Source organism: Ovis aries, chromosome 15 (genome assembly GCF_016772045.2).
Source record: "Ovis aries strain OAR_USU_Benz2616 breed Rambouillet chromosome 15, ARS-UI_Ramb_v3.0, whole genome shotgun sequence".
In the NCBI taxonomy this organism is placed as follows: Eukaryota; Metazoa; Chordata; class Mammalia; order Artiodactyla; family Bovidae; genus Ovis; species Ovis aries.
This window is the reverse complement of record NC_056068.1, coordinates 24,105,518-24,124,759: the sequence shown is the minus strand read 5'-3', so window position 1 is coordinate 24,124,759 and position 19,242 is coordinate 24,105,518. Positions and strand designations below refer to the sequence as shown.

Sequence of the window (19,242 nt, the reverse complement as noted above, 5' to 3'; positions counted from 1 at the left end):
GTTCAGACTGCTGCTGCTGCGGCTAAGTTGCTTCAGTTGCGTCTGACTCTGTGCGACCCCAGAGACCGCAGCCCACCAGGCTCTCCCATCCCTGGGATTCTCCAGGCAAGAACACTGGAGTGGGTTGCCATTTCCTTCTCCAATGCATGAAAGTGAAAAGTCAAAGTGAAGTCGCTCAGTCATGTCTGACTCTTAGCGACCCCATGGACTGCAGCCTACCAGGCTCCTCCGTCCATGGGATTTTCCAGGCAAGAGTACTGGAGTGGGTTGCCATTGCCTTGGAAGAAAAGATGTGTATGTATGTGTGTTAACGTTTTTGTTTCAGCAGTGAAATTAATTTGGTTATATTCAAACTTTAAACTATTTCTTCTAGGGTGGGTAACAGCTCAAAGCTCAGCTGATTTTTTTTTTTTTTTTGTCCTTTTTGAGGTGCTTTGTGTCTATGGTAGAAGAGTCAGCCAGAGACTTGGGCAGAGTCTACACAAGAACCCAAGAATACTCTACTCTACTTTTCTCCTTCTCAAAATTCCCTGTCTCACTTTTGAGTGGCTGTATTTAAATATCCCAAGCTCTAGTTTATGGTTCATCAGTCCAGAAATCTGATTGGTTTTCTATAGTGCTTCAACCACTCTGTCCTGCTGAAATTACAGCCTGTTGTTAGGATAATGCTACCTAATGGGGCACACACCCTTTCTCAGAACTTTCTTTCACATTTTGATTCCCTTTTAAGACCTATATTTAATGCTCAGGTCCTTCAAGTGGTTGTTGTTTGTCCAGAGTTTATAGTTTTTATCTGTTGGAGGGTAGGTTTCTTAAGATTTTATTCCTCTGTGTCAAAAGCAGTACTCTTGATTGCTACACTTTTATTTACATTTATTTTAAAAGTCAAGGACTTCCCTAGTAGTTCAGTGGTTAAGAATCCATCTGCCAATGCAAGAGGCACAGGTTGGCTCTCTGGTCCAGGAAGATCCCATATGCCATAGGGCAATTAAGTTGTGCGGCACAACTCCAGAGACTGTGTTCCTAAAGCCTAGAGTCTGTGCTCCCTAACAACAGAAGCGACCACAATGAGAAGCTGATGCACTGCAACTGCAGAGTGGCCCCAGCTCACTGCAACTAGAGAAAGCCTGCAGGCAGCAATGAAGGTCCAGTGCAGCCAAAAAAAAAAAAAAAAAAAAAGTCAACACTGTATCAGTAATACAGAAGTATCACTTGCAGTGAACTGAATATAATAATAAAATAATGATTCATTATTATTAATTTTTCAAATCTGAAAGTAAAAATAGATAAGAACTATAATAATAAATAAAAATTTAAAATATAAATTCTTTGGTGAGAAAAATAAAACTACTTTTAATGTCATTTGTAAAAGAGACAATAGCTCTAGTAGGTTAGTTAAAGATAAAGATATCTTATCCTTGAATGGTTCATTTTTTTAGATTTTACCAATAGAGATTCCCAACTAATATGTGAATGAGAATGGAAAAGCAAAAGATGTACCATAGTTTTTCTAGCATGACTAAATACAGCTAACCAAGAAAGGAAACACAAATGTCACTCTAACACACTTCTGCTTCAAGAAATCCCTAGAATCTGCAGACTTACTCAGTAATGTCTGCAGGCTAATGGAGTAGGGGCTCTTGACCCTATCTAGTTTGAACAATGCATATTTAGCATTTATAAAAATAAAAACTTTTTCAAGTGTCAGTTCATGTCACAGTATTTTCATGTTCATCAGATGAGCTCAGAACCAGCTCATTCAGAAACAAATCACAGGGTTGGTTTGCCCTCTGCCCATTCTCCTTGACTTGCCATCAAAATAATAATTTAGCATAAAATAAGTTACTAGGATCATTGCTCATCTTTTCATGAAGTTGAGGGAACAAAAATTGAGAATCCTCTTCTTCAAATAACAAGACTGACAATTTTATCTTTAATTTTGCCTGCATGGGTGGGCTCTCTACTTCTGGCACATTAGCCTAGTTACCCCCTGGCATGTGGGATCTTAGTTCTCCAACGAGGAACTGAACTTGCTTCTCCTGCAATGGAAGGCAGATTCTTAACCTGAGGACCACTGAAGTCCCAACATGACTAACAATTTTAAGTGGAAATACTTTCCCAAAGCTTTTTACTCCTTGGTACAAGAGCTCCTTGATTTGCAGAGACCATCTCTCTAATCTGGTGGCTCCAGGAAGATAATATGTGAACTCCCTGAAGCCTCTGACACCCATTCTATAGTGCTGCAGTTACTCACAAAAATGGCTGGGTTTCAATCTATTCAGCACCCTGTTCCTTTGGTTTTAAGCTGCTTGCTAGGGGTTACTCTCGGAGAAGGCAATGGCACCCCACTCCAGTACTCTTGCCTGGAAAATCCCATGGACGGAGGAGCCTGGTAGGCTGCAGTCCATGGGGTCGCTAAGAGTCGGACAAGACTGACGACTTCACTTTGACTTTTCACTTTCATGCATTGGAGAAGGAAATGGCAACCCACTCCGGTGTTTCTGCCTGGAGAATCCTAGGGACAGGGGAGCCTGGTGGGCTGCGGTCTCTGGGGTCGCACAGAGTAGGACACGACTGAAGCGACTTAGCAGCAGCAGCAGCAGCAGCAGCAGCAGCAGAGATTACTCTGGAGAAGTGTTAAAGACAATAAGTACAACAAATAATTGTTTCAGAGCTTCCAGTGTTCTCACCTTTGCCTCCTCAGGTCTGAAATTCTAAACTTTCCTCTCCAATGGGAGCTGAAACGCGTTAGTTGCTCACTTGTGTCGGACTCTTTGCGACCCTATGAACTGTAGCCCTCCAGCCTCCTCAGTCCATGGGATTCTCCAGGCAAGAATACTGGAATGGGTTGTTATGCCCTCCTCCAGGGGATTTTCCTGACCCAGGGATCAAACCCAGGTCTTCTGCATTGCAGGCAGATTCCTTACTGTCTGAGCCACCAGTGAACCCCTGGGGCTGAAAGCCCCATTTAATTTCTGCCCTTAGCTTTTACCCCTGAGGCAGAGATCATTTATTTATCCACCCTCCCCCCAACTCCAATTCTCCATCTCTTCAGTGCTGGCCTTGAGGCCATCTAAGCCTTGCCAATAAAGGTTAGCTTACAAAAGTGAAAGACTTACAGCCCCTTAAGGGCATGAGACTCCAGGCAGGGAATTCATTCACTCTAGGCTACCCTCTATTCCTTCCAGCTGTGAATGATACCTGCTCAGAAATACTTCGGGAAATACTATGGTTAAGATTCTCTAGGATCACTGCTTAAATTCAGGTTAAAATGCTCCATAAGTAGACAGAATACATAATTTAACACCCAAACCTATACATTTGAGAAAGGTAGAGCTACTAACAATCATGCTTGGAAAATAGGGTTAAACTAGAATTGCACCAGCAATCTGGGACCTGTGGTTACCCCAACAGTAACTGGTCTTCTGCGAGCCAAGATCCCCATTGTCTTTCTCAACTCAAATAGCACCTCCTCAGAGAAGTCGTTGAAGGCTTTTTGTTCTCTTATTTGTTCATCTTTTGCAGCTAGGGTTTCTCTAAACCAGAATCCTCTTCTATCTCACCTCAGGCTATAGAGAGAGAGACAGATTGCTTAGCTTAGAATCCTGTCTCTACCCTTATTAGTAGAGTCTTTGGCAAATAAACATTTCTGTGGTGGTTTACTCACTTGTGAAGCAGGTATTAAAAAAAAACAATCGAACTTACTTGGGAGGATGAAATGAGTAACACATGCAAAGCACTCAGAACATCACCTAGTCCATAGTGCTCGGCAAAGTTAGCTATCATTTCCTCTGAAAACGGCCCCCACTTCAAGAGTCAAGTATCTGATCATTTAAAAAATACAAGTAAAATTGTATATGTCAATTCTGCCTCATCCATTCTTTCCAATCTGATATTTTGAGGAGGAATATATTTTACTTTAATAGTGATCCTGAGTGAAAAAAAAATTAAGTTGCCTGGAGCCCAAATTTATGTCACAGTACTTGCTGCATTATAGAAGTTTCTATTTGCTTTTCTTCGGTGGTAGCTTTCTGGTTTTTATCTCGTCATGTTTTTGTTTTTGTAGCAAGGCCCCAACTCTGACACATGTGGACAAAGTAGGTCCTGCCTGCCATTTCAGTAAACAAAGTATGTAGCAGCCATAAAGCCACCTGTTGTGCCCTGAGGGGAATTTGGGGCAGAGAAAAGATTCTGACCCTCGACAGCACATACGTTGTTGTTCAGTCGCTAAGTGGTGTCCAACTTGTGCCCCATGGGCCGTAGCACACCAGGCTCCTCACTCCTCCACTATTTCCAGAGTTTGCTCAAATTCATGTCCACTGAGTGAGTCGGTGATACTATCTAACCATCTCAATCTCTGCCGCACCCTTCTCTTTCTGCCTTCAATCTTTCCTAGCATCATTTCCTGGGGTCTTTTCCAATGAGTCGGCTCTTCGCATCAGGTGGCCAAAGTATTGGTGCTTCAGCTCTAGCACCAGTCCTTCCAAAGAATATTCAAGGCTGATTTCCTTTAGGATTGACTGGTTTGATCTCCTTATAGTCCAAGGGACTCTAAAAGATTCTTCTACTCTAAAAGAGTCTTCTACAGCACCACAATTGGAAAGCATCAGTTTTTTGGTGCTCAATCGTCATGGTCCAACTCTCACATCTGTACATGACTACTGGAAAAACCACAGCTTTGACTATATGGAAATTTGTCAGCAAAGGGATGTCTCTGCTTTTATAATACAGTCTAGGCTTGTCATAGCTTTCCTTCCAAGGAGCAAGTGTCTTAATTTCATGGCTGTAGTCATTATCCACAATGATTTTGGAGCCCAAGAAAATAAAATGTCACTGCTTCCACTTTTTCCTCTTCTATTTGCCATGAAGTGATGGGACTGGGTGCCATGATCTTAATTTTTTGAATGTTGACTTTCAAGCCAGCTTTTTCACTTTCCTCTTTCACCCTCATCAAGAGGCAATTTAGTACTTCACTTTCTGCCATTAGAGCGGTATCATCTGCATATTTGAGGTTGTTGATAAGATGTATATCAAAGGAATAATTTCAGTAAGCCCAGACTCTTACATCTTTCCTACATAGAAAAATACTAAAATCATCTTGAGATGTCTTTTTTTGTGATTAGCAGTAATCTTTTAATGCTTGACTACTTTTTCCTTTTCACAAAAACTCCTATATATCCTTTTCCCTTAGGTCCTTGGAACAATTCCTCAGAACATGGCTGTATCCTAGGCTATAGCCCTCATTAAAGCTACAGAATTAAACACAATTCTCAACTGCACCTGTGTGTTTTGTTTTCAGTCAACCCACAGAAGTCTTTTGCAAAGAGCTGGGAGCTAAAAGGGAAAATATTTTACAATGCAGACTTGCTAAAATCTATAATCTGGATTTCTGGCACATCCTACATAAAATGGAATGGTAATTTTTGTGTATCTTGAAGATAGTCAACTTCCAATTTCTACTTATTAGGAAAGACTGCCTTATCAATCACATAATAGTTTTATTTTCTATAAATTTGAGACTTTTGTCAGTTTTGTGAGGACCACAGAAATGCTATTAGAGAATGAGGATGGTATGCTTTTGAGCTTTATTTTTTGATTAGTGTACTTCTGATCTTTTGTTCTTATAGAACACATATAAAATGATTTAATGAATACTCATGTATCTACCACCTGACTTATGAAAATAGAACATCATCAGTATCTTTGAAGGCGCTTATATGACTCTTCCCCATCCCATCTCTTCCGTCACAGCTTCTATTCTGAATTTTGGGTTTATAGTGTTCTTGCTTTTATTTGTAGTTTAATCGTTTATCTCCATAGACAAAATATTAATATTTTAAAAATTTGTATAAATGGAGTCATATTGTATGCCATCATCTGTGCTTTGCTTTTCATCCCACAAGACTATGATCCTGAGCTTCATGCTTGTTATTGCATGGCTATCATTCATTCCTTTTTGATGTTGTATGATGTTCCGCTGAATGTCTATACAAGATTTGAGCAATTTATATACTTATATACTGTTGATTTATTTAGGTTATTTCCTGTTTTGTCTGCTGTTCAAAGTGTTATGAATATTTTTGTACATACTTTGGTAAAAATGTTCAAGAATCTTTCTAGGATACTTACTTAGGGGAGGAATTGTTGGCCATGAGCTATGCATGACTTTAAAGTTTAGTTATTATTTAATTGCTAAGTTGTGTCCAACTCTCTGCCACCCCATGGACTGTAGCTTGCCAGGCTCCTCTGTCCATGGGATTTCCCAGGCAAGAATACTGGAGTGGGATGACGTTTTCTTCCCCAAGGGATCTTTCTGACCCAGAAATCAAACCTGTGACTCCTGCATTGGCAGATGGATTCTTTACCGCTGAGCCACTAGCGAAGTCCAATTTTAGTAGCTAATGTCAAAGTGTTTTCCAAAGTGGTTGTGCTATTTTACACTATCGAACAGTGTAAAGTGTTCTTCCATTGCTCTGCATTCTCACCAACACTTGTTAATGTGGACTTAAAGTATTTTGTCAGTTGAATCCATGAAATGGTGTATTTATGGTTTTAATTCATGTGCTCCTGATTACCAGTGAGTTTAGCACCTTTAAAAATTTATTTTTGGTCACGCCCTGCACGGCATGCAGAATCTTACTTACTCAACCAGAGATGGAATTTGCACCTCCTGCAGTAGAAGCAACCCACTCCAGTGTTCTTGCCTGGAGAATCTCAGGGACGGAGGAGCCTGGTGGGCTGCCGTCTATGGGGTCGCACAGAGTCAGACACGACTGAAGCGACTTAGCAGCAGCAGCAGTAGAAGCACCCACCAGGGAAGTCCTCAGCTTTTTTTTGTATGCTTGTATTTCCTTTTCTGCGAAATGCCTTGCTTAGGCCTTTAGCATTTTTTTTCTATTGCATTGTCTTTTAATTTGTAAGAGTATTTCACTTACTTATCTTTAATTAAAATATAGTTGATTTACAATATTATATAAGTTTCATGTTTACAGCATAGTAATTCAATATTTTAATAGACTTCACTCTATTTAAAGTTATTACAACAAAGGACTAATCTCCAAAATATACAAGCAGCTCATCCAATCAAAAGGTGGGCAGAAGACCTGAACAGACATTTCTCCAAAGACATACAAATGGCTAACAAATACATGGAAAGATGCTCAATATCACTCATTATTAGAGAAACGCAAATCTAAACTATAGTGGTATTGACACAGCCATTATAGAGAACACTATGGAGATTCCTTAAGAAACCAGGAGAAAACTACCAGATGATCCAACAATCCCACTAGGCATATACCCTGCTGCTGCTGCTGCTGCTGCTGCTGCTAAGTCGCTTCAGTTGTGTCCTACTCTGTGTGACCTCAGAGACCGCAGCCCACGAGGCTCCCCAATCCCTGGGATTCTCCAGCCAAGGACACTGGAGTGGGTTGCCATTTCCTTCTCCAATGCATGAAAGTGAAAAGTGAAAGTGAAGATGCTCAGTCGTATCCGACTCTTAGCGACCCCATGGACTGCAGCCCACCAGGCTCCTCCATCCATGGGATTTTCCAGGCAAGACTACTGGAGTGGGGTGCCATTGCCTTCTCCGAGGAAACCATAAATGAAAAAGACGTATGTACCCCAATGTTCACTGCAGCACTATTTACAATAGCTAGGACATGGAAGCAACCTAGATGTCCATCAACAGATGAATGAATAAAGAAGTTGTGATGCTTATATACAATGGAATATCACTTAGCCATAAAAACGAACATGTTTGAGTCAGTTCTAATAAGGTAGATGAACCTATTATACAGTGTGAATTAATTCAGAGAAACAAATGTCTATAAAGGCATATATATGGAATCTAGAAAGATGATACTGATGAACCTATTTGCAGGGCAGCAAGGGAGACGCAGACATAGAGAACAGACTTGTGGACACTGGGGGAATGAGCAGGGAAGGATGAATTGACAGAGTAACAGTGAAACAAATACATTACCACATGCAAAATAGCCATGGGAATTTCCATATGATGCAGGGATCTCATACCTGGTGTTCTGTGACAACCTAGAGGGATGGGATGGGATGGGATGAGAGGTGGAAAGGAGGTTCGAGATGGAGGAGACATATGCACACCTATGACTGATTCATGTTGATGTATGGCAGAAACACAATATTGTAATTATCCTCCAATTAAAAATATAATTAAAAAACTGTAAAAAGTCATTACAAAATAATGGCTATATTTCCCTGTTGTATAATATATCCTTGTTGCTTATTTATTTTATACACAGTGTTCTTTATCTCTTAATCCCCTACCCCTATCTTGCCCCTCTTTTCTTCCCTCTCTCCACTGACAACACTAGATTTGTTATCTATATCTGAATATTTGTTTTGTCATATTCATTCATTTATTTTTTAGATTTCACAGTATGTAGAATATTTGTCTTTGTCTGACATATCATTTTTCATGTAGTTTAAATATGTGATTCTCAAATGGAGGAGAAATTGCCCCTTAGGAAACATTTGGCAATGCCTGGAGACATTTTTAATGGTCGCACAACTTGACAGGGAAAGCATGTAACAGGTTGAGATCAGAGATGATGCTAAATCATCCTATAAAGCACAGCCTCCACAGTAAAGAATTATCGGGCCCAGTATGTTAATCATGTCAAATGAATACTAGAGATTTGTCCTAGACACCAATATGTTATCAACTGTATGTGCTGTAAATATTTTTCCCAGTTTTTTGGTATCTTCATTTTTCCTGTGGTACTTTTTGATGATAGGAAATTCTTAATTTTAATATATTTAAGCTATCAATCTTTTCTTTTATGGACTATGCTTTTGTCTCTGATTTAAGAAAGTTCCCCATGCCTTAAGGATAGAGATTTTCCAATGAAGTGTTTCATAAGTTTAAATTTTGCTTTTTTATATTTAAGCCTTTGATTATATTTGTTTATAACCTAAGAGTCCAAAACTAACTTTTATATGAAGAAATGAGGACTATTTATTTAAAATCCAGCTTATCCCCACTGGGTTACAATGCTGTCAAAACTGAAGTTTGCAAAAATGGGCTTATTTCTAGTTGTCTACTTTTACCTTTTTATCTGGAGGCTAAAGTTGTTTTTATTATCTTATAAAAGAAAAACTGAATCCCAAGAGTTTAAGGTTTTCATAAATTTCATGAAAATAGATTTTAGAAGCTTTTTTCAAGTGTTTCTCTGTCTTTTCTAGAGATATAAAAGAAGGGAATTTGATGTTATTTTGAATACCAAGATGAAATACTTCTCAAATCATTATAAAATGAACTTATTAATTTCACTGACAGTTGTTTCACTTCTCCACAAACTACACTGCCTACAGTATACATTTCACAAAGGTTGGAAACCCATTTACTGACTGGCAAAATGAGAGCCTTTCCTCAAATATTTTTTAACATCTATATTTAACCTTATACATCATCCAACTCTTTTATCTAGGGGTTGTAACAGAAATACCCATATTCTTTCCTCAATAGTAAGAAAGACCATTTCCTAACTGCTGAGAAGCTGGCTCTTAAGGACATTCCCAACCAGATCATTCCTGGAAAGGAATCCATAGTTCAAAACACATTCACACCTGTCAATCAGCCTCAGCCATCAGCTTTCAAATCCAGTTGCTCTGAAGAAAGAAAGTGAAATCACTCAGTCGTTTCTGACTCTTTGCGACCCCGTGGACTGTAGCCCACCAGGCTCCTCTGTCCATGGGATTCTGAAGCCAGTGGCAAAACTATTTACAGGGTGAAGCAGAGACGGAATATATGTAAACATCTTTGTTTCCTTTTCTTTTTCTAACATTTCCCCTCCATTCTCATTTAGCCCACACAAGCTCCAAACTAGTATTCAATAACACTGAAGTGGGATCATTTTATTAAAAGAAACTATATACTTTGGAATTGAGGTAAATCAGAAGCAGAAGTATAAATCCACTGATTCAGAAAATAATTCAGAATTGGGACAAAAACTTTTCCAGGAAAAGAACTTTTTTTTTTCAATTTTTTCCTTTGGGAAAATACTCTGGAAATGATTCCCTTTTTAAACGTATTTGCTATTGCTTGTTATTATTTTTTTTTCCTGAATATTCTTGAAATGATTATCAACTAATGATGCAATTAATCTGGAGCTTCAAGTATGGGTTTAAGGGAAAATGAGAAGGGGTTTTCTGTAGTAACAGTACTTTCCATGATACCTACTTTTGATATCTGATCACCATAAAGATTGACAACTCATGGCAAAGCAATGATGTACAGTGGTCATTAAATACTCTGGTTGGACAGGGTGTCTCTAGCTGATTAGCATGTCTGGGATAAGGTGGTAGTTAAACCCAAGGGGGCTAAGAGGATTTACCACATATACAGCTCTCAGATTCTATCAAATTTATTACATCTGGAGCACTGTTTAGAACCATATAGCAGAAAGACATTTACTCAAAACTCAAGAGACCTCTATTTACCAAATGGCTGTACATACATCTTTCAGATATAGGAGTATAGATCTCTGGCAGTCTTTTAAGGAAATTTTCATAAACAAGATTTGTAAGTTTCCAGCTCATTTAAACACATTAAATAAGCAATTTCCTAAAAATTGCAAAGGCACATAGGAGCTGCTCCAGGAGCAATGTAGAAGTACGCAATGCTGCAAATAAACTGGACTGAGAAATCAGTCCTCCTTCCCTCCTCTCCAAGTTGAGGCCAGGAACACAGGATTACACAAGAGGGAAAAAAAAAAAAAGACAAAGCCACAAGCATAAAAAGTCCTACAACCATCAGACATAAACACACACTCGTTTTATGTGGAAGATTACGATTACGCTGCAAGTTTTTACCTGCCAGGCAAGGGGACCCCCTGAATCTCCAGGTGAAGGAAGTAGCAGCAGTCCTTCCTTCCTGGCCCAGGCTCCTGAGAATAATCAGGTCTCCCATGGGAGACGCACCTGATCTGTACCTGTTTCCTTTTGCCTCAAACTGCTCACATGCAGACTAGGAAGGCCTACAGGTGAAACATCACAATCACATGGACAACAATGCCAGGAGCACAGGAAAGGCCACCATCCACATAAAATTCACACTGAAGGTGCTGCCCAAGGGCTTAGACCAGGGCAACGATACCAGCTGTACGCCCTAAAAGAGATCCTTCCCTACCCGGCCTCCACACAGATTTGGAACAGCCAAGTGGCACATGTGAACGTTAAGTAGGGTTTAGCAGTTACCATTTCCACCAAATTGTTGAAAATAAATTGAGGGCACCTTAGCTCTTTATATGCCATCATATGTATCCGGCTCAAGCTTAACAAAATACTATGAAATTTTAGTTTGAACGTCAGAAAATCTAATATGCGACAATGTGGCGATTCTTGCTCCCCACGCCCAGGTCGGTGTCAGGGTACCTCCCCAATCATCAGTGAACACAAGTTCTGGTCCGTTCGGTTAACTTTAGACGTCTGCCCACTCCATCGAGTCTCAGTCTTCCCTTTTCTTGAGGATGAAAGACTGTTCGCGTCACTGGACTTGGAAACGACTCCACCGTGAGGTGGGACACCCTCTATTACCCGTTCCCTAAGACAGGTTCCCAAAATAGGGAGTAACTTTAACTCGTCTGTAAGGAGTCTTGAGCCGGCGGTGAGTCCGAAAAATGGGGAGGTTTTAAGGGCCGACGTCGGAGAAACAGACTTGGGAAAACAGGGTCCCGGCTCGGCAACACCACTTCCGGGCCGCAGACCGCCCGATCGACGTACAAGCTGACCGTTAGGCGCGGGCGGGGCCGGGGTCACGTGGCCTGCGCGGGGTCAGAGCCCGGCGTACGCGGGCGCACGCAGAGCGGCTCGGCCCGCGGCCGCGCGCCTTGCGTGCGCGCGCAGGCCGGGGGCGGAGCGTGTGGGCTGAGCCTCTGGCGCGCGGCGGGGCGGAGGTGGGGCTCGAGCGGGGTGGAGGGCGGAGGCGGGGCCTCCTCCTTCACCTCCTCCTCCTCCTCCTCCTCCTCCTCCTCCAGCGAGGCTGGGCCGGCGGCGGCGGCGGGAGGCGGGTGACCCGCGGAGGGGCGTCTCGGCCATGACTGCGGAGCTGCAGCAGGACGACGCGGCCGGAGCGACCGACCGCCACGGCTCGGTGGGCCTCGCGAAGGCGAGCGCGAACCGGGGGGCGGGCTCCGGGTCCCACGGGGTAGGGGTGCGGGGCCCAGGCGGGTGCCGCGCGGGGCGCGGGCGGGCGGACGGGCGGGCCTGCGGAGATGGGGCGCGGGGCTGCGGAGGGCGCCCGGGCCCGGCGGGGGCGAGGGCAGCGCTCCGGCTGGGGTGAGCACCGGGGCTCCGGGAGGAAGCTGAAGTCTCTGTAAGGCTCGCTCACAGAGATTGAGGACACTTCTTGGCGTCCGGAGATGGGCTGAAGTTCGAGGGAGATAGCTAATTTGGGATATCAAAAATAAAGGGCTGGACGTGGGCTGCTGTCTGCATCAGGGATCTCTAAAGAGAGCGCTCCTGGCCCCCGACCAGGGGTGAGAAACTTCGAAAAGGGGCAGCTTTGCTGGATTTTTTTTTTTTAATCCGTTTTAGGGCAGTGCTGTTTTAAGAGTCTAAAGCAGACCGAAGTTATCTTAAGTTAAAGCGAGGATTTTATCTACACCGTGTGAAAGACCAAGGGTCCTTGTTACCACTTCCTACCTTCTACATTTCCCTCCCCGCCTCCCCATATTTTGAAGCAGAAAGCAGCCTCCCCAGTTACTGCGTTCATCACTGTAGATTTTTAGAAAGGGGGGAGGAACACCGTGATGAATAGAAGGTATGCTGATAATGCTTTCCTAGTCCCAGTATCTAAGAAGATTGAAATCAATACAGGGATTTCTGGGCTAAAAAGGTGAGAGGAAAAGAACACTGGTTTGAGAGAAAAAAGGCTAATGTCTGTGCAAAAAAAAAAAACCTTGGGAAGTGGGCAATTTGAGAATGTCTTCTAATGTTACTTTGGAATGTTCTAACTTAACACTACCCGGTCACCCCTCAAGTGGTGCACTTTTTCAAGACAGAATGGGGAACCTGTACCAAGTATTTAAATGCGAGTTTGGAAGTGAGGAATTTCATAAACTATTTACAGTACAGAGCTGTCAGATACCTCCATGTGAGAAACCTTTTACGCCCCCCTTTTCCCCCCTCTTCGGACACTCAAGGGACCAATAGAGTATAAAGTGACCGCACTTCCTTTTTAAATTCCTGCAGTAAAAGATACCTCTAGGTCCTGGGCTCCAAAATGAAAGTAGGCAAATGGTGTTTCATGTGCTGATTTATAATAGAAATATTGTTAGGTGTTTACAAATGACCCTTGGAATGTGAGTCAGGATTTTCTCTCCTTTCACAGCTGAGTTCTGTTTGTTTAAAGGACAGTGACTTAAAAGCAGGTGGGAAAATCTTAGTTTTGAGATCGTCCTGTTGATTTAGGGAAGAGACTATTTTAAGGGAGGGCAAGTCATATTTAAATTTGTTGGTTGAGACCATGTGCCTTTTGGTCAGCAGCAACTGCGTTTGCCTCTGCTGCAGTTTGAGAGATGACCACTGTCTCAGCCTTCTCGGTTTAAGTGTTCATGTGTGAGGTGTTTGATGAACACTTGTATATAAGTCATAGCTATTTTTGGAAACCTTTGGAACTCCAGTGGCTGTGGCTGGCTGGAGGACCTGATTCCTGGCAACCTGCAGAGTGATGACATTTACTGTTCTTCCCAGCGATTCGCCCCATACAGACAAATGATAAGCTTGGAATGCTTGATAATGTTTGCCCTTTTGGTTTTTTCTAATGTAAAATTCCTGAAGTTCGCAGGCTAGAATGAAGGATCCTTATATGAGAAGTACCTTTCCCATCTCAGAGGAAAGACTGGTATTTTCTTCTTCATCTTGAGTTTCATGTTAGAATGAACTCTATTTTAAATTCTCTGAAGCAATTCTTCATTGCCCTGAAAGGATCTGGAATTATTCTAATTGAGGGGAGCTCTCTTCCCCTGACACTCAGCAGCTATTTAAAACTTAGAGTGATTCCTTTCCCTTATTGGTCAGCGTACATGGTACAGGCAGAATCTGTTATAGCTCCAAAGAACTTGAGTGGGACAAAAACGCAGTACTCTTGAAATCTGTTCTCAGTCTGCACATTTAAATCGCAGCTTCCCAGGTGCTGCTAGTGGTAAAGAATCCACCTGCTAATGCAGGAGACATGAGAGATGCAGGTTCAATCCCTGGGTTGGGAAAATTCCCTGGAGGAGGGCATGGCAGCCCACTCCAGTATTCTTGCCTAGAGAATCTCGTGGACAGAGGAGCCTGGCGGGCTACAGTCCATGGGATCGCAAAGAGTTGGATGAGACTGAAGCGACTTAGCATGCACCATTTAAATCAGTTCTTGACTTAGATGAAAACCAGCAGCAGTGTTTACTGTTATTGTAGTGCTCTTGGAGGGAGAGCATTGAGCAGTCCTGAAAGAGATCTTAGTTCTCTGCTTAGGAATTTAACCTGGGTGACATCTATTTCTGCTTTATTGACTATGCCAAATCCTTTCACTGTGTGGATCACAATAAACTGGAAAATTCTGTAAGAGATGGGAATACCAAACCACCTGACCTGCCTCTTGAGAAACCTGTATGCAGGTCAGGAAGCAACAGTTAGAACTGGACATGGAACAACAGACTGGTTCCATTAAAGGAGTACGTCAAGGCTGTGTATTGTCACCCTGCTTATTTAACTTATATGCAGAGTACATCATGAGAAATGCTGGGCTGGAAGAAGCACAAGCTGGAATCAAGATTGCCGGGAGAAATATCAATAACCTCAGATATGCAGATGACACCACTCTTATGGCTGAAAGTGAAGAGGAACTAAAAAGCCTCTTGATGAAAGTGCAGGAAGAGAGTGAAAAAGTTGGCTTAAAGCTCAACATTCAGAAAACGAAGATCATGGCATCCGGTTCCATCACTTCATGGGAAATAGATGGGGAAACAGTGGAAACAGTGTCAGACTTTATTTTGGGGGGCTCCAAAATCGCTGCAGATGGTGAATGCAGCCATGAAATTAAAAGATGCTTACTCCTTGGAAGGAAAGTTATGACCAACCTAGATAGCATGTTGAAAAGCAGAGACATTACTTTGCCAACAAAGGTCTGTCTAGTGAAGGCTATGGTTTTTCCAGTGGTGATGTATGGATGTGAGAGTTGGACTGTGAAGAAAGCTGAGCACCGAAGAATTGATGATTTTGGACTGTGGTGTTGGAGAAGACTCTTGAGAGTCCCTTGGACTGCAAGGAGATCCAACCAGTCCATTCTGAAGGAGATCAGCCCTGGGATTTCTTTGGAAGGAATGATGCTGAAGCTGAAACTCCAGTACTTTGGCCACCTGATGCGAAGAGTTGACTCATTGGAAAAGACTGTGATGCTGGGAGGGATTGGGGGCAGGAGGAGAAGGGGACAACAGGGGATGAGATGGCTGGATGGCATCACTGACTCGATGGTGAGTCTGAGTGAACTCCGGGAGGTGGTGATGGACAGGGAGGCGTGGTGTGCTGTGATTCATGGGGTCGCAAAGAGTCGGACACGACTGAGTGACTAAACTGAACTGAACCTGGATGAAAACCAAGAGTCCTAGCCACTGGACCACCAAGGGCTAGAGGCAAAGTGGCCCTGGCTGTTGCCCCTGTTTGAAGCAAGAATATTTCAAGGAGGCAAACAGTATAAAAACAGATACAAAGTTTATTATTAGAGACACAGCACAATATATGGGAGAGCACACAGGAAAAGAGTTTGTTTATCCAGCTCAGAATCCGGGCTGAGATACACACTGGGATAACGCTGGGATAGCGTGTGGGCATCCTCTCTAATGAGGAGCGGTGCCGTAAGTCAGAAGTCAGGCAGTGACGCACACCTGGAGAGGAGCACAGGTGTTCAGAGACACACCCAGGGAGATGTGCGGCCACCCTGGATGAGGAGGAGCAGTGAGGAGATGATGTAAATCATTTATGTAGGTCTGTCCTTCCAGGTCTTTGTTTACCTCTGACGGATTATCTTGTTTCTGTCTTCATGCCTGACTGGCCCATGGATCCTCCCCAAGATACGTGTGCAGCTTTATGCCGAGACGGTTCCCACTGTAGAGGCCTGTGGGTGCATGTCCACACTTACTATGGAGTGGGGTCCCCTCCCTTTTCAACCCCCAAAAGCATTCCTTTGCATGTGCAGACAGGGAAGTCTTCCTTGACCTCAGGAGTCGGCACCTTATCTCTTTGCTTCAGCAGCGCACAGCTTTTACCACTAGCTTTGTCCTGGTTGAGAACAAAGGCTTAGTTTTACTCCACTTGACAACCACCAGGTGTCAGGCCCAGAGACCCAGGACAAGCAATTTGAAGGCAGATTGGCTCTTACAAACCTGTCAACCTTGGCAGCTATACTAAGGCTCATCACAAATCCTGCTAACGGAAGCCCTATGAAAACCTGTTTCTGAGAAAATTTAGTGCCTTCTTTTGATTTTAGTGCCTTCTTTTGATTTATTGGTTTTACACTCTTTTATCTTGTCTCATTACTTGTAATTTTTGGAACATCAGTGAGTGAGTGCTTGGTTGGCATCCACAGCTCTCATGCCTCCAGCTACAAACTGTTCCTAGTCATACAGTACTTTTAGTAGATTTATAAAACACATTGACAAGTAACACCTCACCAGGCAAGATCTTGCCATATGTTTTCTTTCATCAAGGAAATTTAAAGTAATAGCCAAGTAAAACATATTTTTCAATGAGAATAATGATGCTGATAATACTAGTAGATAACCTTGATTGATCATGTACTATATGCCAGACTGTGCTCACAACTTAACATATTATCTCAGTACTTATGACAGCTTCAGGAAGTTTTCTTATTTCTTGTTAAGTAATTTGCACGTTACTTACCTAGTAAAGGGTACAGCCAGGGTTGAACCCAGGGACTTCTGACTCCCGAGAGCTCAAGAAATCTCTGATCCTACTTCTAAGTTGATGGACCCATAGTCTTGCATCAGAACCTATTACTCTGTAGAACTGTCTTCCTGATGTTTTAAATTTTCAATCCTCACTGCACTCTTTCTCAATAGATTATCTTCCTTCCTACTTGAATGAGCTGATACCTAAAGAGCTCTCTGTCTTACGCTTGGGGTCCTCCCCCCTTCAGAATCTTTTTCTCTTAGTGGAAGACGTACTCTTCCCTTCTCCCCTCTTTTAGAGATGAATCTAAATCACTGGTGTCTAGAAACCTTTTTGATTGTGACTCCTAGGGAAGAAGACTCCTGTCATCTAGTGGGTGGAAGCCAAGAATGCTGCTAAATATCCTGCAGTGTACAGAGAGCTTCCCCTTCCACAAAACAAAAAGTTGTCTGGCCCAAAATGTCAATGGAGCTTAAGAAACCTGGTTTAGACGATGTTTCCTCTCATTCGCCTAAGTTTTCTTTCATCTTCTTTATGCCAGCCTAATTCCCAGGTACCTTTACTGCCTTCTGGTCCCTTGAGACTCAGGATGTGGTTCATGGACCAGTAGCATCCATATCACCTAAGAGTTGGTTAGAAATGTAGAAATGTGGATGTGCTGGAACCAGCTTGTACTTGTACTGCCTCTCCAGGTGACTGTATACATTTCTTCCCAACTCTCTGTTCAGTGACCTCATGTTAGTAGCTTGAAATCTCAGTCGAAATATTTCTACTAAGGCAATTAGTAGGCTGGACAAATCAACATACCACTGTCTGGGCCTCCACCCTCGACCTGCAGAATCAGAATCGCCTTTGACAAGATCCCTGGGTGATAAACTTTGTGAAAGTGATCTACTTTCTGCTCCAAAGGATTCCCATTTTCCCTTCAGCTGTGCATACTTCTCCTCAGTCCTCAAACAAAATAGCAACAATAGCAAAATCGTCTCTGCCTTGTTCTTTAATTTTGTTTACTGTCTTTCATTTTGTTTACTTTCTTGTAAGTCTACCTGTTTCTTCTCTAAAACAATTTTCCAGTTACAATGTAATTCCAGCTCATTGTGGAACATTTGAAAAATACAGACCCAGGCAAAGTTTAGCTCTTGGCTGGTAAGAGGCCCCCCTCCCCAGGCCGAAGTGAGTTGGTTCCCAGATTTTACTTGAGGTGCAGCAGCAACTTTGCAAAAGCCCAGTTAGGAGGTGACTCTGCGGATCACTTAGGCTCCAGGAAGATGAGGGCTGATTGCCCACAGGCCTACAGAGAGGCTGACCAGGCAACAGAAGATTAGACTGTAGGGCAGTGAGTGGTTTTATGTGATCAGCATCTCTGAGGGCACCCAACGAGAGCCTTGCCAGCAGTAGGCTTTTAGTATTTGTAGCAAGTGAAATGGATCTGTTGGAGGTGACCAGTGACTAATCACCTTCTGGTCAGGTCAGTGACCTTTCAGTACTAGTTCTTTCTGCATCCTTGCTTGTTCAAATTCTTTCTCAAGTCCCATTTTCGTGTTTTGATTTGTGATGATTTTTCATGGCCACTTTTTGGTTGATACTTATTTTGGCTTTTGATTTTGTTGCTAGTTATTATCAACTGTTCTGCTCTTTACAAAAAAATTGCAGCGTGTTTTCTTGAATCATTCACCGTGGTCTCATCACAGATGTACTGCCGTAAGCCCTCACTTCTGAACTGATGACATCATTTTACAACTTTCTTATGAAAACTAGCCCTGGAAAAGATGTTTGAATTTATGTACTACAGCTTTCTTTCTTTTTTTTTTTTTTTGCGTGGAGGGATGGAGTCATGCTGCACAACTTTATAGGATCTTAGTTCCCAACCAAGGATTGAATCTGTGCCCTTAACAGTGAAAGTGCCAAGTCCTCACCATTGGACCACCAAGGAATTCTACACTGCACCTTTGCCCTAGAGTGCGAGGGCTTCGGTAGTTGTGGCACTGAGGCTTAGCTACTCTGTGGCATGTGGGATCTTGCTGAGCCAGGGATCAGACCTCTGTCCCCTGCCTTGGCAGGTGATTCTTCTCCACTGTGTCACCAGGGAAATCCCCTACTACAGCTTTCTTGGTCTTGCAAATATAGTAACTGGTTTAGGGAGTTGATTTACTCGTGATCACAGGCTGTGGCAGAACCCTGGCCTCAGACTTTGGTTCCGTGTCCTGTTAGTGTGCCCAGTGTTGCTGCGACTGTACCTCTTGAGCCCTCTCCCCTGGGACCTTTGGGCCCTGTGCTGTATGTGTGTTTGTTTGTGTGTATGTCTTTGGCTGC

At 42.8% G+C, this 19,242-nt stretch overlaps 1 protein-coding gene across 21 annotated transcripts in view; it reads left to right on the top strand.

The window, feature by feature from the left end:
- The first annotated feature begins 12,045 nt into the window (after positions 1-12,045).
- The window catches only part of USP28 (ubiquitin specific peptidase 28), a 70,039-nt gene continuing 62,842 nt past the window's right edge, over positions 12,046-19,242 (top strand). For 8 of the 21 annotated variants that reach the window (XM_060399300.1, XM_060399296.1, XM_027979219.3 and 5 more), the window contains exon 1: positions 12,046-12,130. In XM_060399300.1, coding sequence (XP_060255283.1) covers positions 12,074-12,130 — 57 coding nt within the window. In that variant the 5' untranslated portion in view covers positions 12,046-12,073. Of the gene's footprint in view, positions 12,185-19,242 lie in introns of all 21 variants that reach the window. The other 13 variants (XM_060399298.1, XM_060399294.1, XM_060399289.1 and 10 more) reach the window with 3 other exon arrangements.